This window comes from Musa acuminata, chromosome BXJ3-8, assembly GCF_036884655.1.
Source record: "Musa acuminata AAA Group cultivar baxijiao chromosome BXJ3-8, Cavendish_Baxijiao_AAA, whole genome shotgun sequence".
NCBI classification, from domain to species: Eukaryota; Viridiplantae; Streptophyta; class Magnoliopsida; order Zingiberales; family Musaceae; genus Musa; species Musa acuminata.
Window position 1 is genome coordinate 6,395,644 of NC_088356.1, and position 26,300 is coordinate 6,421,943.

The 26,300-nt window shown below is 35.9% G+C and overlaps 1 protein-coding gene and 1 long non-coding RNA gene across 4 annotated transcripts in view; one reads left to right on the forward strand and one right to left on the reverse strand.

Moving 5' to 3' along the window:
- Positions 1–25,641, forward strand: part of LOC135645804 (truncated transcription factor CAULIFLOWER A-like) — a 47,228-nt gene extending 21,587 nt beyond the window's left edge. Inside the window, exons 2-7 of one of the 2 annotated variants that reach the window (XM_065164568.1) lie at positions 9,753–9,831; positions 19,837–19,898; positions 19,980–20,076; positions 24,349–24,384; positions 25,131–25,169; positions 25,263–25,641. In XM_065164568.1, coding sequence (XP_065020640.1) covers positions 9,753–9,831; positions 19,837–19,898; positions 19,980–20,076; positions 24,349–24,384; positions 25,131–25,169; positions 25,263–25,421 — 472 coding nt within the window. In that variant the 3' untranslated portion in view covers positions 25,422–25,641. Of the gene's footprint in view, positions 1–9,752; positions 9,832–19,836; positions 19,899–19,979; positions 20,077–24,342; positions 24,385–25,130; positions 25,170–25,262 lie in introns of both variants that reach the window. The other variant, XM_065164567.1, reaches the window with a different exon arrangement.
- On the reverse strand, positions 15,931–25,333 carry LOC108953652 (uncharacterized). Of its 2 annotated transcripts, none has more exons than XR_001979509.2 (3): positions 25,195–25,333; positions 24,930–25,121; positions 15,931–16,772 (listed from the first exon to the last, which is right to left on the reverse strand). It is a non-coding gene; the product is annotated as an uncharacterized LOC108953652 (long non-coding RNA). The 2 variants fall into 2 exon arrangements; XR_001979510.2 differs by having other exon boundaries at positions 24,930–25,116; positions 25,195–25,332.
- Positions 25,642–26,300: the final 659 nt, after the last annotated feature.

Consider the following 26,300-nt stretch of genomic DNA (forward strand, 5'->3'; position numbering starts at 1 on the left):
AGCAGTTTGACTCAATGTTATTTGACTCCTACCACCATGTTGTGATCGAGGGGGATTTTTCACCTATTGGGGTTGTGTTTCCTCTTCCTCTATTACCTCGGTGATAAAACGTGAAGGACGTTGAGGATCTCCCACCTAATCAAGTAGAGGATCCTCTTAGTTCTCTGCCACTTCGACCCACTCTAACATCGGCTCTGAATCTTCGTTATAGAATTGGACGTCGATGGGATCAATATCTGGTTCCTCTTATTCAGCTTAGTACATCGTAACCTTGGTCGATGTTATAATAAACATATATCAGTTTCTCTAACTGTCTATATGAGAGTTTGTTGTGGACCTTTATGTGAATCAATGCAAACATTGACCAATTACGTTCGCAACCACTAGTTGTCGTCTATACAAGTACACGAACGACAACCTTTCTTAAATGTGGTGCATCCTCTCTAAATTGTAGCTATCACTTGACTGTAAAAAGATATAAATAAGATTTTATTAACATAATAAATAATTAATATCAAATATAATTGATAGTCAATATGTGTAACTTTTCCTCACAAGGATCCATACTGTAACGACATGATACAGCTACAATATCGGAGAATAAACGAGCTATTTCTCGAAATAATCAACCCTCTATAAGAGCATCGGCTGTATCAGTAGTGTTTAGCAAGAGCCGATATATAACATTTTATAGTACCGTTAGTAAATCATTTTGCGTTCCGAGAGCATACCGATATTGAATTGTCGGGTTTAGATAATACGCTGCAAGACATAATTTTGTTAGTATAATTTTTTATTATATAAGAAATAATAAATTAAATTATTCTGAATATGAATTTACCTGCATTATGGATATCTTGATCCATATGAACTTCAGTCCAACGATCAATGATCCGTACGTATTGGTCGACCTTAAAATCATCTTTGAATGCTTTCTTGACCTTCTCTCTTGCTGAAACAATATATATTTAAGATACTTGTTCATATCAACCTTATGGAGAATAATATAAAGTGGTTTCACACCTTTTATGATTTCAGCCTAGTCTCCCAAAATCTAGAGGAAAGAATGGACTTTTCTATCTTCTTTCCATCGCTCAATCTCGAATATCTGGAATTAGATCACTCTTGTAAAGTGATCATTATCTTCAAGTCATGTCTTTTTTACTATAATGACTTTATGCAATAAAATTAGTATGTAACCGAGTGACTCCAAGTCGGAGTATCTCACCGTTTATATACTTTTGTATGAAAGTATGGGCTCAATAATGATTATATATAAACTTTGTAGTTGATTGTGCTCAAACTACACAATTCTTGACCGTGTCCATCGTACCAATATTGTTTAGCATTAGATCTATGCAATAAGTTATATATGGAGTCTAAAATAATATTTTTTTTCATCAATTACAAACTGGCTTTCTTGAAATTCGCTCCATTGGCGGTTACTATTTGGATATCATATTATGGTTCGATCTCCTCTATTTTAGTGTCCATCAAGCTCTAAATATATCCTGTATCTTGGATATTTTCAAAAGCATTAGCTAACTTATAAAACACCACCCTTCTGTTGTAATAAATACGAAAGTTGATGATACTCATTTTTGTTGGTCCTGTCCAAGTGTCATACATTAATGTCACCTCATATTCATCACATTACCTCTCGAAGGATTTGATCCAATCCTTTAATTTTGCCAACTTCTCATCTAAGTACACGTCGTGAATCTCCCTCGGTGTTGGAGGTTGGATCCCCATGCCAGACTTTGAATAGATAAGACCATACTCTGATAATGACCTTGGGTTGTGTTGGCTGGAATCTTATGGAAGTTGAACTATTTTGAAATTGTTTTCTTAATATCTCGTTTTTTTCTTGTGTATACATCATCAATCCATGTCTATTTCGTTATTTGTGGGGGATAGGCTTGCGGATCAATATCAACAATATTTGGTGTAGACATCTTACCAAGACCTCACATAAAACCACGGAGTTCACCAGACCACATGTTACTAGTTTTGCCTAACTGAGGAGGAGCAGTTGGTTGACTCATGCTAGCCGACCTTTGGATTCCACCACCACTGCCATGCTCCTCATCTAAGTACACGCCGTGAATCTCCCTCGGTGTTGGAGGTTGGATCCCCATGCTAGACTTTGAATAGATAAGATTATACTCTAATAATATGGACTTTAGGCTGTGTTGGCTGGAATCTTATGGAAATTGAACTATTTTGAAATTGTTTTTCTAATATTTCACTTTTTCTTTTGTGTATACGTCATCAATCTGTGTTTATTTCACTATTTGTGGGGGATAGGCTTACGGATCAATATCAATAATATTTGGTGTAGACATCTTACCAAGACGTCACATAAAGCCACGGAGTTTACCAGACCACATGTTACTAGTTTTGCCTAACTAAGGAGGAGCAGTTGGTTGTCTCATGCTAGCCGACCTTTGAATTCCACTACCACTGCCATGCTCCTTATCTAAGTACACGCCGTGAATCTCTCTTGGTGTTGGAGGTTGGATCCCCATGCTAGACTTTGAATAGATAAGACCATACTCTGATAATATGGACCTTGGGCTGTGTTGGCTGGAATCTTGTGGAAGTTAAACTATTTTAAAATTATTTTTCTAATATTTCACTTTTTTCTTTTGTGTATACATCATCAATCTGTGTCTATTTCGCTATTTGTGGGGAATAGGCTTGCGGATCAATATCAATAATATTTAGTGTAAGCATCTTACCAAGACCTCACATAAAACCACATAGTTCACCAGACCACATGTTACTAGTTTTGCCTAACTGAGGAGGAGCAGTTGGCTGCCTCATGCTAGCCGACCTTTGGATTCCACTACCACTGCCATGCTCCAATTATCGATGCCTCATTGTTTCATCGACCATATACTGCTGCATCCAATGATGCACGATCTCAACTGTGAGATCCGAGTCGACTTCATCGTCATAGCCCACATATTTATCATAAATTGGTTCCTGCGTAGTCCTATAATATTCTTCCTCAACTCTTGCCTTCTTTTTTAATGTATCTTCCTTTGCTTGTTGTAGCTTGCTTTGAAATAATTTACGGATCTCCATCGGAACCTTCTTACATTTTGTAACATCAGGATACCGACCGACCAAATATATCTTCACCCGAATTATTCCTCCACCCTTGTCAATGTAGTCATAATAAATACATTGTTAATGATAACGATTCTCATCTATCTTTCGGGCATAAACCCATGCATCATCATATTGTTCTCCTTTGGTGTCATGATCCTATCAAATTTAAATCAAATGTTATAAAATATAAATATATTGAATTTATCTAATATCGATAAAAAATCATTAATTATAATATTAAATAATTTTATTAAAACATAACAAATCTTATTTTACCATCATAAACATGTGAAACACATAAAAGAAATATTAAATATGTAATTTTGATTCAATATAGGTCAAATTATAATAAAATCATCATTAGATATACTAATCATATGATTAATATATTTAATTATCCACTAATTACTTACCCTAATATATATTAAAGATATTGAATTGACCTAAAATCGATCAAATTTTAATTAAATTATCATTAAAATAACTAATCATAGTATTAAACTACTTTAATAAAACCTAACTAAATCTATTTTACCATCATAAATATATGAAACACATAAAAAAATATTAAATATATAATTTTAATCTAATATACATCAAATTATGATGAAATCATCGTTAAATACACTAATCATATAATTAACATAATTAATTACTCATTAATTACTTCTCTTTCAACACTATAAATATGTCAAACACCTTAATATGTATTAAAGATATTGAATTGATTCAAAATCGATCATATTTCGATTAAATCATCATTAAAATCACTAATTATAGTGTTAAATAACTTTAATAACATGTAATTAAACCTATTTTACCATTATAAATATCTTATAATATTTAATATACATAAAATATAAATATTTAACTAATTAAGTGTCTAATTTCGAAGTAATCAATATTAATCATACTAATCATAATATTAAAAATCTTAATTACTCTAATTAGAAAATTAGAATGCATGTCTCTTGATTAAAATTTTTTTCTTAATCTTTCCTAATTAGCTTTGATTCAATTCACAAATCGTTGTTTGTAAAATTTAGGAGAGTGAAAATATGAGAAAAAATGAGTTTGAGGTAGTTTAAGATAGTATGAGAGTGAAATAGGGGAGAAGATATGTTTAAAAACCTATGAGAAAGGGCTCCAATGGTCACTGTTACAGATCGGTAATGAAGTCGATTTCGACTATTACTGAGCTGTGCCAAGTGGTAACAATCGAAATCGACCATTATCGAGTTGTGTCGAGCGGTAACGGTCGAAATTTTGACCATTATCGCCCAATATACCCTCGTATCGTCCGATACGAGACGTTATTGAGCATTCCGCTCGGTAACGAGCAATCTGCGTACTAGTGTGCTATCAGACCAGTACGTTCCACCCGTACCGAATGGTATTATTCGAAATTAAAAAACTTAGTCTCATGGGCCCATTTCGAGAAGCTGGGGCAAGCAACGTGACCTCCTGTTGGCAGTCATAGGGAGTAGGTGGTACCCGAGCTTTTGCTTAGGTATTGCTTACGTGGCGAGGGAAGTTGGGGAATGTTAGGATTATCCCTATCAACCCTAAATTTATTTTTGTTGCTATCAACACTAGACCTGTGTCATCCAACCAAAATGGGTTTGATCTATTTAAGCATACCGTGAAACCAGGGTTTGCGATTTCGAATCGTACCACTTGATACGGGCGGTACAAATCGATCCACCCATATAGGGTGGTACGAATCAGTCCACCCATGAACTAGTATGCGGACCGCGCACTAACGGGCGGTCCACTCGATAAAGCCCCATATCGAACGATATAAGGTTGTTTCGAGTGGTAATTGTCGATTTCGACTATAATTGCCTGTTACCGGGCGATATCAGCCTGGTTGTGGTGAGGGAAGAAGAAGCATCCAAGGAGAAGGAAAAAGAAAGAGAGCATTCGAAGAAGAGGGAGAACCTCGATGTATCCCGATTCGGCATCGCTCTCCCTCAACGATCCTGATCCAGAAGGTAATAGCCAAGCGGCGGCTAGAGTAACGGAAGAGGCGATCTCCTTCATCGCCTCGTCTGTGATTCTGCAGCTTTTTCTTTGGTGCGTTCTTCGCCGAAGGCTGGAGTCTTTGGTGCGTTCTTCGCCGAAGGCTGGAGACTCCTGCACCCTTCGTCGCCTTCTTCATCAAACGCCGCAAATGAGGAGATGAAGGAGACCATGTTCTTCTACTCGTCTGAGGCCATATATTGCTCGTATTGTATCGTACCGAGCAAAGCTCGGTATATCGATACACTATGAAATTTCAATTGGTTGAAACGTATCTTGAATTGTTTAGGGAGGAAGAAGAAAAGGAGAAGGCATGGAGGAGAGGTGTACTAGAGTGGAAGATGGATGATGGCTCTACTGGCCTCCTTGCAAGCGCAAGGAGCCATGTCCTAGGAAACCTTCATAAAAATTTTAAAAAATATATCTGCAAAAATCCCAGTCTCATGTATTATCATGCAGGTGAAATGTTCATTCCAATCAAAATTAAGGACTGCATAGAAAATTACATAATACATGAATCTCCATGAATAAATACTAAAAGGGATTAGTAGCTTATAAACGCTTTGTTATAATCAATATGGGCATTATCCTTTACCATAACTTAATGTTTGGCAAAGAATAGTAGGTCAGGTTAGAGTGCCCATCTAAATAATCTTTAGAGCTTACGTGCCTTGGCTACTAGTCTCTTTTGGGATGGCAGGAATAAATACAAGTTGTTGGGTTACATTGACCAGCAGGAGATAATAGAAATTTGCAAGTTGGAAAGGGAAAGCCAAGATATTGTAATTACATGATGTAAGCCTTGCAAATAAATAAGAACTTTGTATTTAGTATTGTTGACAAGGACTATGTTATAGCACCATTGACATGTCGGCTTGTTATTAGAATGGTTCACGACAACCACCAAGCATACCTTGGCGATGAGTGATGAAAGGAGAAATACAAACAAAAAGGAAGGACAACTCTTTGTGCAAATATCGGATCTTTATCATTCTAGAAAAAATAATATCCAAAAAAGAAATTGAAAGTGGCAGAACAAAAAGATCTAAGAAACGATTTAAAGCTATCTAAGATAGAATAAGAAGCTTACAATTCACAACACTTTTTACTATTAACAACCCTTTACTATTTATAGTCCCAATATTATCAATTTTTTCTTTTTTTTCTCACAACCCCTTATTCCATCCTCGTTGCTATTTATTGTTGTCTAATCCTGCTTGTCGCCCCCTCAATGCCTTTCTCTTATGAGGAGGAAGAATAAGAAGAGGAGGACGTGGAGGAAGAAGGGGAAGGGGAGAAGGAAGAAGAGAAGAGTATTTATGGTCATGTGCAAAGAGACAATTTAAAAATATTAAAAAGTTTTAAAATGAGTGTGAATATTAAAAAAAGATTATAAATAGTAATCTCCTAGAATAATATAAGGAGGAAAGGAGGATAATATCAACTATTAAGTCAAAAAGATACTCAAATTTTCATTAACTAAATTCCTATTAATGACATGTTCCTTAACTAAGACAATTTAATAGGAGAGAAAAGAAACAATAATTATCACATGAACTAATTTTTACTTTTTTTCTTAATCATAAAATTTAATACAATATGTAAAAATTTAATATTCATTGCTACTATATTGGTACAAATGAATATACGAACTCCATAGTAATATAAAATAGAGAAAAGGAGAGGAAAATGAGAATATAACGACTTTGGGGGATGAAGAGGAAGAAGTGGAGACTAGAAGGAAGTATATCGGTAAAAAGTTCAAGAGACAAAATCCTGAATGGGGTGGGAGCATCAATTATGTGGTGGAGCAGAGTAGTAAGAAATAATGATACAAAGGAGGTGTAGGAAATAAGAGAGTAAGCACATTAAAGAGAGAGAGAAAAAGAAAAGATAATTGTCACATCTATCTAAAATAAAAAAGAATTGATTTTGATATAAATCAATAACTCTACCGATAGGTCCATGGTCAGGTACAATTTATTTCTAATATGCTTGCTTTCAATATTTTAAAACATGTTTCAATAACATCAATATTGATTTGATACCTATTTATTATCATATTTGTCACACCCAACATTCGTAATTTCATGTATCATATTTGTCTAGGTTCGGATTGGTACCATAGTAGTTCATACCAATATTCTATGTGTTGGTACATCATTCTGTATCAGACTTCAAAAGATCCTAAAAAGAAGATTGAAAAACAAAAAAATTCTCAATACAAAGACTGTATCTGGTACAAATCCTATATAGTGTAAAACAAAAAAAATTCTCAAAGGAAAACTGTATCATGGTACAAATCCTATATAGTGTATCAAATGATACAGGGCTATAAAATATATTGGGCAATACAAACCCGATACTATGTACCAATTTGATTTTCTTAAACCCATGTATCAATTGGTTGTTGAAACTGTAATTATCAACCCGAATGGGATGATATTGTGAACCAGGATCCTATCTGCATGTATCAGGTGTACTTATACCAACTAGTCATGTTATATAGATCCATGTGATACATCATGTTGCTAATAGGATGGTTAAAATAAAAAAAGCATGCAGTTCTTGTGCATTAGGCAGCTTAAAGCCAGCTATATTTCATACTATTCTTGGATAGTCAGAAAGTACTTCCCGATATTTTTTTTAAGTTTACAAGGTACTACAGCACATATGCAATTGGTAAAGGTTCAGAACAAAACTTTTACCATGTTGGGTGGATGCACAATGAATGCTGATATCCGAATGACTTTCTGGTTTGAATAGTTTTTTTTATTCTTTTGCAGTTTGTTTATCATTTTTTTTTTTGTTTCTCTTTTCTTTTTATTAGTGTTCTCTTTTCTCTTTGATGTCTATTCTATTGTTCTGCACTTATTGTTTCTCTTCTAGTATCATCTTTGCCTGATTTCATTTCTCATCCTGTATAATGAATTCCTAGTGCAGCTGTACAGATTTCCTTCCAATTGTCTTTAAGAGAAATAGAGATGAGGACGTTCTATGAATGTCTATGTTACAAGAAAAGGGTTCACACTGTGAAAAGCTACGGATGTTACAGTGAAGAACAAAATAAATGAATTAACTCCATTTGTGCAGTGGACTGAAAAGCTAACAAATGCACCGATAAATTTAGATTCAAACATTTTAAAATTTTCTGCCAGACAATTCATGTTATATAAATTTTTTTATATAAACTATCAAGCAATGGTCTAATCTACCAATAAGGGAAGTTTTAATTGACCTAATGGAAACTATAACCTAACTGGAATATTAGCACCGCTTCACCTGATCAAACCTTAAGTGGATACCAAATATGTTTGTTCTAAACTTTGTTTGCTGGTTTTTACTTGATCTATGAGTGTAAAATTTAAATAAATTAAATAATCAATCGATGGATATACTTGATTCTACCACAAAAAAGAATGATAGAATTCCACAGGCGATGAATCAGAGTCTTGAATCCTTTGTATCGGTATATCAATTTGATATGTTTGTCAGACTTAATTCAAATTAATCCCACGATATAATATACTCATACACTGTATGTCATTGGTGCATCAATGTAGTGATGGTCATAATTTGATCGTCGTGAACCATACGTGTTCAAGGCGACTCCTAAGGTAAGTACAATTGTGCCATATATTATTGCAAAATATGGAGAGTGCCAGAACTTCTACTTTTGCCACTGATCTATTGCTTCGTATCATAAGATCGCATAGTACTATTTCTTGGAGAAGAATGACTAGTTATCACCGTTGCTCGAAGAAGAATGACCAACTATTATGTCATGCTCCATACTCTGGATCTTGGGTGGCATGCTTAAAATATTACTTATCGATCCATGCAACACCTTCAAACTATGTAGATGGGACCATCGACTCTCTAATGTTGCCACCATCATCGATCACGATACTACCATACACATCGCTATCATATCTCAAACCGAGCGAGTTGCTGAATGTGATTGAGAAGTTGCCTACGTACCTTTGATTAGAGAGTTCTTCCTCTAACTTAGGTATTAATCTTTCCTAATTAGCCTCCCAAGTTTGATCTGATTCATAAATCATAGTTTTGTGAAGTTTTAAGAGAGTGCAAATGTGAAAATAAGATAAAAGAAGTGAGTGAAAAAGATATTAAGAGAGTGAAAGGGATGAAAGAGGAGGAAAGGATTTAAAAACCCTTTTATATGTATCTGACCATTGGAAATGTTCAGATCTAAGCCGTCCATCAGTAACGATCAAAATCTAATTATTATCGATCGATACAGGTCGGTAAAGATTAGATTTCGACCAAATATGATCATTACCAAGTAGTACAGACCCGTATCGGATGATACAAAACCTTCTAGTATATATCATTTGGTATAGGTTGGTCCGTATCGGTCCCGTATTGCTCATACTGAGGAATATACCATGTACGACGAACCCTATTATATTGGAACAATGTTATTCGTGTAATGAACTGTTGGTCATTGAAATGCTTTAGATATATATCCACCTTAAGATCAAGGATGAGATAGGAGATTATAAACTCACGTCGAGTGTACATGCTGTTATAAATTGTTTCTTGTTTTATCCATTTGTTGAATTGCTGACTGATCATTTACCTTAATCCAGCCTGGAGAAGACTATTGACCGCTACAAGAATTTTATGAAAGAAGATAGATATGTTGGCAAGCATGATGACCCAAATCAGGTATTATTATATATTTTTATTTGTTACTATCATAAATCTTATTGGTAAGAGTTTTCCTATTCTTCAAGACACAGTTTGCTATGATTAATATAAACTATGTTTTCAAGTGACTTTAGGAATAATTCTATAAAAATTTTGGTTGGAAATACTGGTACAAATAATTGATGTGGCACCTGAGTCTTGGTGGTACTTATCCTAAAAGTTCTAAATAAATTATGGGGACAGATTATGATCTTTTGGTATTTATACTCAAACAACTTAGATTTCAGACTATGGAAATTAAGTTATAGGGGTATTAGCCTGTTACGTATGGAACATTAATGAAGAATTGTTTCCATGAGAACAGACAATTCATAATTGATCATTGTTCTCTGATTTGCCAACTTTTGTTGTATGAAAAGAATCTAATCTGACTTGCATAACAATCTGAACTAGATGTTACTAAAATCACACACTCAGCTGTGAATTACCAGGATGATGGTTTTGACAAGGTAGATTCATGGGTCAGCAATCTGGTTTACCTGAAGATCACTGAGATATGGTGATGTTTGGGGCATATGTCAACAAAACATTTTCTGATGATATATATATGTCCTTTATGTTCATCCTGTCTTTCTTTCTAGTCACATATTTGATTTTTTTTTTGTACATTTCGTAATTCATACAAACTTAAAGCAAAACCTCAATCTGAAGAATGATATATACTGCTTTCCTTATAGTTGGATGCCTCACTTTTCATATAATGAATCTTTTACTATCTATCCATCTACTGATAGATCTTGATACATTCTAACGCCATGTATATCATAAATAGTTCATGTAGTATAAATTTCTAACATACAAGGCTTGATCTGAAGCTCAGTCTGTGCTGCCTTTTTGTAGGTGGACATATTCAGTTATTTTTTTATAATTCATGTGTTTATTACCAAATAATGTATGATTAGTCACTTGGTATGTATTTGTCAAGATACATTATCTTTAATGTAAATAGTTGCAGAAGTTCAGGGAACCTTTTTTCACGTTTTGTTGAGATACATGTTTATATGAATTCAAGCTGAATTCCATGTTTTTCCCTCTGTATCTTCTTAGTTTGAATCTTGAGGTTACTCATTGTATCATCACCATGTTACCCCTTGTTGCTCATCTACTAATTCCTGTGAGTCAATATATCCAAATTGACATAGAGTAGCCATGTCATCCTTTGTTTCTTTTGGAGTAAAAAGAAAATTTTATTAAGTTGTCAGTTCTACAATAAGACTTATGAAGGTCATTATATAGAATGGAGGAAAGCTCAAAGGGGAAAGAATCAGTCCACAGAAGACTGATTTGTATCAACTCTAGCTTTAGCAGCCCTGTTGCATTACCGAAAACAATGGGTAATGATATATGATTCTAGTTGGTGCAACAGTTTCTTTATGTCTTTAATGGTGTGAGCAATAGCCTAAGGAGCTTTTCCATCTCGGTTCAGCAGATCTACAATAGTAGAAGAGTCAACTTTGATTGATAGTTGGGTGATATGTCTGGAAATTACTGATTGTAGATCTAATTTGACCACGAGCTTCACATTGCATGTCAGATTTATTATGGATGTCTTCTTGTCCCGCTGCAATGTAGAAGTCTCCAGGATGATTTCTAGTGATGAATCCCCTGCCTCCATCACGCAAAACGGAGGAGCCGTTGTGTTAAATTGAAACCAACTTGCAGCTGGTTTTTGCCTTTTTTTTATTCAGTCTAGTCCCTTAAAATGTTTATAGCATAATAACCAATATGGGCCATAGCATTGGCCCAAGCCCATATAATGAAAGGCTTTTTCTGGTTAAAAAGTGCATCATTCCGCATTTTCCAAATAAACCACAACTGGTTTGCTATTGCTTCTTGAAGCAGTTTTTTCAATCCTAGATGGGTTCCTTCTTTAGCCATTCACTAATATTCCATGATTATTTGTAAAGAAAAGTAAAACTGAGGTTAATTTCCCAAAGGTTCCAAATTTTGATAGAAAAGGTCATTGAAAGAATAGATGTTCAATGGTTTCCAGATGAGAAAGGCATAAGGGGACAAACAGGTTGAACGTTGTAATGAAGAGGAAGAAGACAAACAGCAGTAGGTAGGTGTTTATGCAATAATTTTCAACAAAAGATATGAATTCTAGGAATAACTGGGACCTGCCATAGACTACGCCAACCATACCAACATGATTCAGGTTTGGGATGCAACAAATGATATTGCCTTCCCTAATAGATGATCCTTCCAGATCCATTTATCCTCACAAGGAAACTAAGTAATATCTATAGCCTTAATGGTAGAGATCAATTTAGGTGTATACATATCCAATAACAACCGAGTATTCCAACTACTAGATTGGATTAATCCATCAACCTTAATATATGTAGGTATCATATTAACATCAAGTAATGTAGGAATGCGATTCAAGGGTATACTAAGCAATCAAGGATCTGTATAAAAATATGTGGATTGCCTATTACCTAATTGTATTAAAAAAAAAACCCTTTTAAGTTCAGACATTGCTCGAATGAATAATTTCCAACTCTAGCTAAAGTGAGTATATTTAGGAATGTTCCATGGGTGAATTTGATCATATTTAAAGTGAAGAACAATATTTCATATACTACTGTCATTATTAAGATAATGATTGAGACAGTTAGCTTGTAAAGTAGTTCTAAAGGCAATGATGCCTTGGATATTAAGACCACCATGATCTTTTTGAGAGGTAACAGTGTTCCAATTGATAAGATGTAAGCCTTTGTTTTGAGAATTATTTAACCAAAGAAATTTTTTTTATTAATGTTTGAATTTTGTGGAGGAAACTGTCTTACAACCAAGTAACACTTAAAAATGTGTAAAGGAATAGAAGTTAAAATATATTTAATCAAGATAAATCAGCCAGCTTATGAGATTATTACATTTCTAGGTGGTAAGTTTAGTTTTGATTTTGTTAAGAATTTCATCATGAGTTGATTGGGGAATTCTTTTAGGAATTATAGTTGCTCCTAAGGTTTACAATTTCGGTCAATACCAGTGTACCGACCAATGGTCAGTATGGTATGTATCGAGGCATACCAATGATACACCCAAACAATATTAAAAATAACTTCAAAAATATCTAAAAAATAAAAAATTAAATTAAGATTTTTAAGCTAGAAATAAATATAAATTTAGTATAATTTTAGCAAAAATAATCTAAATTAGTAAAGAATAACGACGCATATCTTTTTCGAACTTTGAAGAATAGCTTTGTAGTACGAATGGAACCATCGTTCCGTTAAGATTAAATTATTTATAAAAAAATTATTTAAATTATTGATATGAGTAAGAATGAGTTTAAGGGGAGTTAAATTATTGATATGAGTAAGAATGAGTTTAAGGGGAGTTAAAGAGATTAAGAGAGTGATATAAGTTGAAAGAGGGGGGGGAGGAAAAAGTTTATAAACCCTTTACTATGGTTCAAACGGTCAATTTGACCCTTTGGAATAGGGTGATTTCAGTCCTTGATTGGTAATAATCGAAATTCGATCATTACCGACTAATACAAGTCGTTAACAGTTAGATTTCAATCGTTACCACCCGGTATAGACCCTGTATTATCTGATACGAGATTAGATTATTGTACCATCCAATAGAGAGCAATCCGCATATCGGTCTCCTATCGGGCCGTTACGTATTGCCCGCACCGGACGATAAGGGTTGGTATTGCAATGATCCTTCTTCAAAGGGAATGATCCTTCTTTAAAGCCAAGGCCATAATAGATAAGATTTTTAGTGGATCTTAGAGTAGATTTAGGGGGTAAAAAGATTGATAATCTAATTAGTAAGCTCTTTATAAGTCTTAATTTTTAATAGTATTGTAAGACTTAGAATTAGTATTAAAACGAAATAAAATATCATCAACAAATATAATATGATTAATTTTGGAATTTGAGTTTGAAGCTAAGGGGAGTTAGGCTTTAGTTTCTAGTTGCTTGATTTAATAGTTGAGTTAAAATCTATGCAACTAAGATAATAAGGTGACTCGGGTTCACCTGCCGGACGCCACAATGATTGATAAAAGTCTTGAAGATTTCACCATTTATAAGGCAAGAAAAGATAGGCGAAGAAAGACAAGTTTTAATCCAATTAATATATAAGGGAGGAAATTCATGGAGGAAAATACTTTTGAGGACAACAGTCCAAGATAATCCGTCAAAAGTTTTTTCAATATCTAATTTAACAAGAACAAGGGTTTTTTTCTTTAAAGGAATATAAGTAGCCTCTTGTGCAATAATAATGTTATTATGTATATTTCTTCTAGGAAGAAAAGCAAACGGCTCATAACTAATTAATTTGTAAAAGTAAGGTTTTAGTTTATTTGTTAAGACCTAGGCTAATATTCTTTTGAGAGAGCTAGAGGGCAGAAATTGGTAACATAAGTTGGGTTTTTAGTTATTGAAATAAATGTTAGGAATATTTGCGTCAAGGAAGGAGGTATGTATTCATCTTGATAAAAATGTCGGAAGACCTCAAAGAAGTGAAGTGCTAGTGTAGACCAGTATGATTAAGACAATTCAGTTGTAAAACTCTTAGGACTAGGACTTCTCCCTGACCTCATGGATTTAACAGCAATAAAAATTTCCTCCACAGACAAGGGTTTGGTTAAAGAATCAGATTCAATAGTAGTTAAAGTAGGGAGAGTAGGAAGAGAGTGTTGACCTAATGAGTTTGAAGCCGAGTGAGTCCAAAGATAGGTATAATGTTGGATAGAAAAAATTTAAAATAACTTTATTATCTTAAATAAGAGTATTATTATTATCATAAATTCCTTTGATATAATTTTTGTGCCTAGGACAAGTGACAAGGGTATGAAAATATTTGATATTTTTGTCACCATCATATATCCAAAGACATTTAGCTTTGGCCCACCACTTAAGAATAATTTGTTTGATTAGAATAACATAGTAATTATAAAGGAAGGAGAGTTTTAAAATGTCCAAGGTGTCAATATTGTTATTTTTATCTAATTGTGATTCTAAATTCATTATGGGTCTCTAATTATTATCAAGATGCATTTTATGTTTCCCTAGGTTATGCTTATTCCAATTAGAAAAGGACTCTACAAGTATAACATAACTAGTTGTGAAAAGCTGAGAGGGGATCAGGTTGGATATGTGGAACATTTCAAACTGAGTTAATCAAATGGGTAGTTTCATGGTATTATGTCTAGAAGTTTTGATAATTGATGGGACACATTTTGGTAACCTGCCCACCAACCACTGTTCACAGCCATGTCAGCGTCAAGATCAACATAACGGACTACGACCCCGGTCAACGCCGTTCCGCAATGGTTGGACGACGCTGACCGACTACGGCACCGTCCCGTAAAGATCAGGACGGCGCCGATTGGGTACGATGTCGTCCCACAAAAGTCGGGATGATGTCGTCCCACAAAAGTCGGAATGACGCCGACCAAGTACAACGTCGTCCCACAAAGATCGGGATGGCACCGACCGAGTATGGCACCATCCCACAAAAGTCGGGACGACGCCGACCAAGTACAACGCCGACCCATAAAAGTCGGGACGACATCGACCGAGTACAGTGTCGACCCGCAAAAGTCGGGACGACGCCGACCAAGTACAACGTCGACCCACAAAAGTCGGGACGACGCCGACCAAGTACAGCGTCGACCCACAAAAGTCGGGATGGCACCGGTCCGCCGCCCGATGGGTCGACAGCCATAAATACGATAGATACGGCCGGTCCCCGGGGTGGAGGATAAAAAACCTATTGTGGGGCCGACGATGAGATTGGTTCTTGGGCTATTTTCCACCCAATTCTAATAAAATCTTCGGAGGGGTCGGAGTCGGGAGTCCCCTTCCCGACCCCGACCTATGTGTAGGGACAAGCGATAGAGAGGAGGGCAGCCAGCCAAAGGGTGTCTCCAAATCTCGAAGCCAAAGCCCAAGCTCGACCCCATCAGACGACGACTCTCGTCGCCCGAGTACTGACATGGATGATCTTGCACGCTCGGGACCGAACCAAGCCGTGTTAACTCCTCAGCCACGATGTAAGGGACCACTATCTGATTGGCGCTAGAAGGAGGGCCCGAGGCCTACACCTCGGCCAAGCAAACTCGCTCCCGAGTCGTGCACCTTGGTTATAAGCCCTTAGCTCCCCTATGGGAGAGAGCACTGATAAAGTCATTTAGTCCCACATTGGTTGAGGAGTATGAGAATCAAGGGCTCATAAGTCCGCCAGGTCTCTCTTACCTTCAGAGGCACCTTTTGGAGCTCACATGTTCCGAAAGGACAAAACTATACGAATACGCCCATCAATAATAAAAAAAATTATTACAAATTAACTAAGTAGACTTAATATTTAACATGATCATGATCAGAATGAAGTCTCAAAAAATGATAAACAGAAAATTTGCCATAAATATTCATCTACGATAAAATTACCAAAGACACAATCTAATCTAACAGAGATTCTAGCATAGCCAGTATGATTAATACAGTATGTATAATTAGAACTAGAATAAGTTAAATCATAATTTTTTATAAATTCATGGAAAACACAAGTAGAGCAGTTAATAACAAATATTTTATCACCAATTTTATCATGTGAATTTAAAATATAATTGAAATCTTCTAAAATACACCAAGAAATGTCGAAGAAGTTTAAATCAGAAAGAGAATTTCATTATTTTTATAAACAACAGAAGTACTAGCATTAATACCTAACATAAACCAAGGTTTATCATTATTTAATTGAGTTCTTTCATGAATAAAATAAGGGTGTTTAGATAGCACCTGAACATTTGCTAAATTAATAGACCGAGCTAATAATATACCACTAGAAGCTCCAATAGAAGGATAGAAATCCCCTTTTCAGTGTTTCCCGAGTCTTTAAATAGCTCTATTTGATTGTTCAGTAGTGGCATGTGTTTCCTGTAGGAGAATGAACACAGGATTTTATGTGACAGATATATGCATGATATTCTTGCACTAGTTTTCTTTTTAAACCTCTACAGTTCCAGCGAAATATTATCATTAGGAGAAAATTTTAAAGGGATCCAAGCCATCTAGACAAGTAACATATACAAGTAAATTATATTCAAAAATTAAAAAAATTTGAGTTTTCTTTTACCCTTTATTACTCCACTAATGGCTTTTAAACTTGCTCGATTGGATGCTCTTGAGTGTGACCTAGGTGGGATATGTTTGTTGAGATGATCCACGTGATCACGAAGAAGGTCGGAATCCTCCGCCGAGTGAAAGGAGGAATCACTTGAGACATTATGTGCTTGTATGGTGGATAACACCTTTGCTACAATTGGTCGTGCCTCTGAAGTTATATATCTTCCTCGACTTCCATCGTAGCCAGTACAGAGGCAATAAAAGTACAGGAAATGTTAGTGTTAAAAGGATTAGGGTTTAAGGTGGTGTGATATACTTGTAAAGCCTCCGTGTCATTCGGATTTGGAGTCAGATCCGAGTGAGGAGTATACACATCCATAGTTACATCTGGTAAAATCTGATCCATGCAATGAATGCCTGAATCCAATGAGACATTAGTCATTGACTCATTAGTAACTTTTCTACCATCTGTCACGCTGAAGAGATTTGGAATGATTTCGGATTAAACGTTACAAACACCTTTCTAGAGATAATGGGATAGGTGGATTGGCTCTTGAATTGATGCTATGAAAAGTTACACCAGTTGTTGGGTGGGGAATGGCACCGTGTAACGAGATAACCACCGGTAGCAAGGAGCCGTTAGGGGAAGAGAAAACAATTGGGTCTGTCATGTGAGTATCATGTGTTGACTCCCAATGATCCCTACCCTTGTCTCTGATAGTGATGGTTTGGTCAGAGTTTTTTTACGAAAAGGATGACGTTGAACACGAATCCATGAGCCAAAGTTAAAGAGTCAGTAGAATCCTTAGGAATATCCATCCTTAGTTGAAACCTAGTTTTCACTAATGGGTCGTTGTCCAAAGGAGGATAATCGAGATAGAAGATGGAGTGGTTTTAGATTTAAAGAGACAAAGAATGGGTTTATGGCCAAGCCGACCACAATGATAATAGTATGGAGGAAGGTTTTGATTGGTACTAATATGAAAAAATTTAGTATTTTGCTACTCAATTGACACTCCTTACTTAAGAGGGTCGGTAATGTCTATTTTAATATAAATCCGAGCATATCTACCCCATGTAAGACTTAGAGAGTTAGGATCAATTTTAATAGGGTGAGCAAGAAGAGTAGTAGTTTGAAAGAGTGTTTCTTCATTCCTTTACTCCATTGGTAATCCAAGGAGTCGTATCCACAAAGGGGCAGAATCGGGGCAGAATCGACTCTTTCAATCATTGGGTTGGAAATTAGATTTTCAAGATATAAGTTGAAGAACATCCCCATGGAGGTTCCAAGGTCCCTCGGTAAGGACTTTGATGGCATCAGATTCATATTGAAAACAAAATAGGAAGAAACCAACCTCTAAATCAAGAATCGATAGAGAAGAGAGAATTGACCAAATTTTCGATAAAACATTTTGTAAAACATGCAAAGGAGGGGCCAGTATGAGGAACCTATTGATTAGGCATGAAGCCTAGGGTTTCCTCCAAGCCTACAATTTTTCTTCTTTGAATTGAACAAAGTTGGAAGTAGAAGTCTTAATGAGATTCAAACATGAATGATGAAAAAGACATCCTGTGGAGTTTGTCATGAAGAAAGGCTCTACCAAAAGAATCAAAGCCCAAGAAATCTTCGGGGAAGAAGGATTAGAGACTTAAAGGCCGGAGCAACCTATTGATTAGGCATAAAGCCTAGGGTTTCCTCCAAACCTACAATTTTTTTTTCTTCGAATTGAACAAAGTTGGAAGTAGAGGTCTTAATGAGATCCAAAGGTGAATGATGAAGATGACATCCTGTGGAGTTTGTTATGAAAAAAGGTTTTACAAAAAGAATCAAAGCCCAAGAAATCTTTTGGGAAGAAGGATTAGAGACTCAAAGGCCAGGATCAAGTGGTCGCGGCGAGCACACAAGAGAACATTAAGGAGGGTGGAAAGGTAAGCGGATGGAGGGCTTAAGGAAGAGGACATTCTTTGTTTGAATTTGAACATCCGAGGGAAAAATTCTCATGTCAAAACACTATCTTACCCTAGGGTTTGACCCAACTTAGTGTTCCTAAGTAACTGTCTTTGCATTTACATACCTTCTGTGTCTCAGGTATATTAGATTTTCTTTTCCTTTATCTTTCAATAAACTGTGATGGGAATGTACATTAATTACTTGTTCAAGTATCTTATGATGTTTGTTTAAGAAATTTAACTTCATGATGGCTCTCTGTTACCTATTTTGGTTCTTAGTTATATTGCCATCATCAAAGACACCAAAAGGGTGACAGGTCTGGTTATACAAGATATCATCAAGGATTTTGAACTATTCTGACCAGTTTAACATCTTCTATTATATTGGTATTTTTGAACTTATTACTATATCCTAGAAAATATTGGGGTACTTAACTAGACTGCCAGTAGTTCATAAATGACTTCACACTTGAATAAATAATTGACTTTGCATTTGGATTCTTGGCTCTTTTCAGTGGATGCTTAATTTCCTTTGTCATTTTGAAAGATTCTGATTTCTCCAGCCAATAATTGCAAGGGAAAGAGGATGGGAAGCAATTAAAGAAAGACACTTACAACCCTAGTTAACCATGAGGGGCATTTCCTTAGACAATGTGAAATAAAGAATAGACAGAATCTAGTTCCCCCTGGTCATGATCATCTGAATAAGAGGAACTGGCTAGATAAGGTTGGAAGTATTCTTCACAACAAGGATGTGTAACTGTAGGTCATTTATCTCAAGGGCAAATGTCAGACAGTCTTTACACATCTTTATTACTTTTAGAAGATGAATCTGAATATAAACATGTCCACTCTTTTCAGTAACATGCTAAATTTTTCACTAATTTATTAGATTTTTTTTCATTACATACTAATGATGCCACAGAATAATGAACAAGGATTTGCGCATTCAGAAGGCAATTCCAAACTACTGGAGATTGTTGAAAGGTTATAATTTGACTTTAAATGTGCCTATATCAAAAGAGATCTGGCATAAATTTTCCCTAATATTTTTTGTTCCTTGTGAAGGGTTTTTGGAACAGATTTTGACAAGCTGAATATGGATGACCTTGACCGGCTGGAGAATGATATATGTGTTGCACTAAAATGGATAAGATCTAGAAAGGTCAGAGTATTTATCTCACACAAATATTAAGCATGTTTAACTTGCATATGGAATGCAGAAATATCAGCCATATATTACTATAAAAGTCTATCATATTCATGGATGTTGATACCAAGAGTTTAACTACAGTAGACACCAGTGCTCCAGTCAAAGAACTATTGGCTAAACAAATCATTCTACCTTGATTTGAGAAAAAATATTCTTAAACTCTTAGGTGAATTGTTTCACCTAATATCACCTAATAGAGAATATTTTAATGCTGAGAACAAGAAGGATGAGAATACTTGACCATGTTCTAAACCCAAAATAAAGTGCAATGATGTTTCCCAATTTAGCTGTTTAATTTTAAGTTGAAGGGATAGAATATATCAATGTGTTTTCATGTCCAAAACAGAAACTACCTGACACCTAAAAGATAAAAAAGGGCTGGCCACATACATACAGCGTGTCTAAGTGTCCTAAGAGGCAGTCGCAACCAGAACAAGCAGCATAGTCTTCTGCCATATTATATTTATGCTACTCGAAGCCTAGCTACCTTCTCTTTCAGTTTGCAAATAGTTATAATGGTGATTGGGTAGCAAATAATATTTCACAGCAAAATGATCTATGAGGTCACATTTTCTAAATTTAACAAAAGAATATCAGAATTGTTGCCTAAAAATTAACTTATGGGACAAGGAAATAGATCTTGAGTGCTGATCTGCACCTCTAGTATCTATTATGCCACTTATGCAGAAACCTCTAGTTGACCACTGCCAGAAGATCAGGGGAGTACAGAGTCCAATATTCTACAGTGTCATATGTTAGCAAAGTTCTGCTAGTGAAATCAGGTAGTGTAAATACAAACTCACTTTATCATTTCAGTTGATCCTAGTCATGAAGGTCCAGGAGAAAAAGCACAAGCATTACTAAAAGGTATTCCTTGGTAAATCTAGCAAATGTTCTCATGCAAGCACCTTTATAGTATTCAATTTTGTATGATGTTTATTACAACAGGAAGCTAGTATAGTTAGAGGCTGAGGTCAATGATGGTCACATCTGAAATCATTAAACTGCTACTGATCTAGAGAGGTGTTTATTTCATGGTATGAAACTAGAGTCAAAATCATTTCAGGCAACTGAGTCATAAGGGAAAGAGTGTCAACTGACACTCATGAAACACCGTGTTAGACTAAATATGATAGTTTCTTTGACACAACTTCAATAGTGTCCTAAGAGGCAGAAACACCGTGTTAGAATATATCAATGTGTTTTCATGTCCAAAACAGAAACTACCTGACAACTAAAAGATAAAAAAGGGCTGGCCACATACATACAGCGTTTCTAAGTGTCCTAAGAGGCAGTCGCAACCAGAACAAGCAGCATAGTCTTCTGCCATATTATATTTATGCTACTCAAAGCCTAGCTACCTTCTCTTTCAGTTTGCAAATAGTTATAATGGTGGTTGGGTAGCAAATAATATTTCACAGCAAAATGATCTATGAGGTCACATTTTCTAAATTTAACAAAAGAATATCAGAATTGTTGCCTAAAAATTAACTTATGGGACAAGGAAATAGATCTTGAGTGCTGATCTGCACCTCTAGTATCTATTATGCCACTTATGCAGAAACCTCTAGTTGACCACTGCCAGAAGATCAGGGGAGTACAGAGTCCAATATTCTACAGTGTCATATGTTAGCAAAGTTCTGCTAGTGAAATCAGGTAGTGTAAATACAAACTCACTTTATCATTTCGGTTGATCCTAGTCATGAAGGTCCAGGAGAAAAAGCACAAGCATTACTAAAAGGTATTCCTTGGTAAATCTAGCAAATGTTCTCATGCAGGCACCTTTATATTATTCAATTTTGTATGATGTTTATTACAACAGGAAGCTAGTATAGTTAGAGGCTGAGGTCAATGATGGTCACATCTGAAATCATTAAACTGCTACTGATCTAGAGAGGTGTTTATTTCATGGTATGAAACTAGAGTCAAAATCATTTCAGGCAACTGAGTCATAAGGGAAAGAGTGTCAACTGACACTCATGAAACACCGTGTTAGACTAAATATGATAGTTTCTTTGACACAACTTCAATAGTGTCCTAAGAGGCAGAAACACCGTGTTAGAATATATCAATGTGTTTTCATGTCCAAAACAGAAACTACCTGACAACTAAAAGATAAAAAAGGGCTGGCCACATACATACAGCGTTTCTAAGTGTCCTAAGAGGCAGTCGCAACCAGAACAAGCAGCATAGTCTTCTGCCATATTATATTTATGCTACTCAAAGCCTAGCTACCTTCTCTTTCAGTTTGCAAATAGTTATAATGGTGGTTGGGTAGCAAATAATATTTCACAGCAAAATGATCTATGAGGTCACATTTTCTAAATTTAACAAAAGAATATCAGAATTGTTGCCTAAAAATTAACTTATGGGACAAGGAAATAGATCTTGAGTGCTGATCTGCACCTCTAGTATCTATTATGCCACTTATGCAGAAACCTCTAGTTGACCACTGCCAGAAGATCAGGGGAGTACAGAGTCCAATATTCTACAGTGTCATATGTTAGCAAAGTTCTGCTAGTGAAATCAGGTAGTGTAAATACAAACTCACTTTATCATTTCGGTTGATCCTAGTCATGAAGGTCCAGGAGAAAAAGCACAAGCATTACTAAAAGGTATTCCTTGGTAAATCTAGCAAATGTTCTCATGCAGGCACCTTTATATTATTCAATTTTGTATGATGTTTATTACAACAGGAAGCTAGTATAGTTAGAGGCTGAGGTCAATGATGGTCACATCTGAAATCATTAAACTGCTACTGATCTAGAGAGGTGTTTATTTCATGGTATGAAACTAGAGTCAAAATCATTTCAGGCAACTGAGTCATAAGGGAAAGAGTGTCAACTGACACTCATGAAACACCGTGTTAGACTAAATATGATAGTTTCTTTGACACAACTTCAATAAGATTCAAAATATTGCTTCTTAGGAATCATAAAACAAAGAACAGGAAACTTTGAGGATGTTAGTTGGTTCAGCTGGTAAAGATGGCTTTAACTGTTAATAACAAGGTCTTGGGATTGAATACCATCCTCATCACTTACCACATGACAAAAACACAGTAAACTCTAGTCAAAATCTAGGACACGGAAAGTCAACATAACATGAAAGTCAGGGATTTAGCACTGTCATTAACTGTTTTCATTGCCCTTGTCCAATTGTCGAGGCAGGCTTGAGCTTCCACTGATTCGGGGGTTATGCTTGAGTCACTAGTATTTGCCTCGCGATCTTCGCTAAGATTGGAAATGTTGTTGTGTATCACGCTCACCATTCCAGAATAGGAAACTCTATAGTGGTAATGCTGTCACTAAACTCAAAAGTTGTTAGATACATATTAGGCTTGGAGCTTTATCTTGAGGATCCCTTGGTCTGTTTTGACCTTGTAATAATAGTTGTTCTCCCTTAAAGATTTTACCCTTGTTGCTAACTTGATCAGTAGATTTAGAAGTTTCAGGTACCATGTTCTCTACTATAGTTAGCACTGTAATGCTCATATAAGTTATTGACCATTCTTTTAACATCTCTAATTTTATCACCAATATCAATATGTACTATGAAACTTTGATGATAAATGAATAAATAATCACCTACGCCATCTAATCTAATAAGAGGATCATACTTGATGATCAATTACAGATTCAGTCAACAAAATTGTCTTATCGCATCAAAGGAAGAGCAAAAAAGCTTTTGCATGGGTGATCTGTTTACCGAAAGGATCACGTTAGTTTGTGAGGAGGCTTGCTTCAACTATACTAGGGAAAGAAAGGACTTCCAAGTAACTTGTTCAAGTCTATTCAAGTGTCTGTGTGACTACCTCATCCTATTAGACCAAAAAGTAACTAATGTCCTTTATGTCTCTCCTCGACCAAATCTCATGCTTTTATCTTCTTCAGCAACTAGCTGATATATAAACACTAGGTAATGGAGAACCTTTCAGTTACATGAACAATCAAATGTGGTCCGAGCCAATAAAAAATTCAGTGACAAGGTTATCCAACTTCTGTTTTGGCCTGAAGAGTAGAATGATAATTACTAGATTAAGGTGTGATTTTTATACATGCATATGGCTAGCCATTTGAGCACATTAGATTATGTTTGGAGGCTATATATGATTGATGTATGTTTAGGGGAATTGATTAATTTTCCTTGAGAAAATCCACTTATAATGGGAAAGAGACAGCTGTTGTAGCAATATCTAATCATCTTCTGTTCTTGCAGGATCAGTCGATGATGGATTCATTAGCCAACCTTTCTTCGAAGGTAACTTTAATTAAGAGGATACAGTAGTTTGCTAAATATTAGCACATTATTTTAATGTAATCGTGCTTGTTATTATATTCATTATCCATTTCTGTTACAATATAGCATGCAAATATCATGTGGTTTATTTTTTCATTGCTTGCTGAATCCTGCTTCCTATGGCTAGGATGTGATTCCTACTGATGAATAGCACAGATTCACATACCTACCACCATTTTGTTCTTTTCTTCTGTTTTCTTTTCTGAACTTAAATAACTTCATGAATTGGACTTTTTCCCCCTTTTACTATATTTTCTAGGGTTCATCCATTGTCGTGGTATATAACCAAAATTTACTCAGATCTGGCTTGATGAATGATGCAGCTCCTCCAATCTACTGTGACCTATTCTCTCAGGGAATAGAAAAATGATTTGATACACAGGAGGAGATGCATAGTATTCTAAATAACTCTGAAGTGTATAGATGCAGAATAGAACTCCATGGTGGCAAGTAGGTATCAACACTTACTCCAACCATTAAACCCTAAAAGGGACGTAGTTACTCACCATGGCACTTCTCAGAATGCTATCTTATCACAAGAGCTCACCATCTGCAGGCGCCTGCAGAGATGATCTTCACATTCAACCCATGAAGGCCAATTTTCTCAAGCATGATCATATCACCTAAACAAAAAACTTGCATGCAGCTTGCTACTCCTTTTTTATGTATCATTTGCTGATCAAATATGTCCATCTGATCTGACCCAGGAGAAATCATTACTTGAGGAGAGAAGACTTTTGCAATCTGTAAGTAGAACACTCGCAAGCACACCTTTTATTTCTTTGCTCTCCGTCTATGTGGATCGATCATGTCATTATGCTCCTGTTCTTGTTTGTTAGGCGTTAATCATGGAGGAGAGAAGCGACTCGAAGAAGATCGCCGACAACAGCGCGGCAGCGGAAGCAGCGGGAACGTCACCGGGGAACGCGGAGGGCCGCTACGCTGCTTGGTGGCGACCGCCTTCAAGGTCGTCGCAGCCGGAGGTCGATACGCCGTAGGAAGCCGTCGGGGCTATCGTTGTCCTCTTCTATTAGTGTAAGCGGTGTGCGGTGTCGCGTCTGGACCAATCCTTCGGTTTCCCGATAGTTCGGGAGCCATGTCGCTGTGTCACAGTTGTTTTGATGCCTTCTGCTGTTACAACTATACCCAAACCAACGGAACGACACGTGGTACTCACGATAATATATACAATAAAGTATTTTAAAGCCCTTAAACCAATTATCATCAGGTACAATAAGTGTCTGTTTAGTATTCAGAAAATTTTATGTTTGCGTACGTTCAGAAAATTTTAGTATTCAGGAAAATTTATCTTTGTCTACGGTATCGTTTTAAACATATGTTTGTTGAACGAGTGGCTACAAGGGATATATATTATGAATAATTTTTGGAGTCAAATATGTTGTTTTGAACTTTGAACAATTTCTAAAAGTATTTAGAAAAAGTTGTTAACTTGTTTGTACTAATAAGAAATACATTATAGACACAAGTATGGTAGGAAGATAAAGCACCCACCGCAACCACCTCTCCTTGTCCTATGTAAATTGATCTATCATTATCCCCGCACGAAATACGTTCGTGGATGGTGCGACCTTTGTCCGTTGGCTCCTCGTGCGTCCGTTTAGATAACTTTTGTATTACGATTCGTTTGGACACGTCCCCTTCTTTTATTCGTCCTCTAATTGCTTTTACACATCGAAGAATATTTTAAGATGGACAGCAGAGTATAAAAATACGGGGCTTCACAACTACACTCGTGAGTATAACTGTACTCTTTCCGTAGGAGGAAAGATATTATTTGGAACAGTTCGTCAAAAGGCGCCCAAGGTTATCCACCGCCCAAGATTCCAATGGTGAGGGGCCCACGGTTTCTCCGCGAG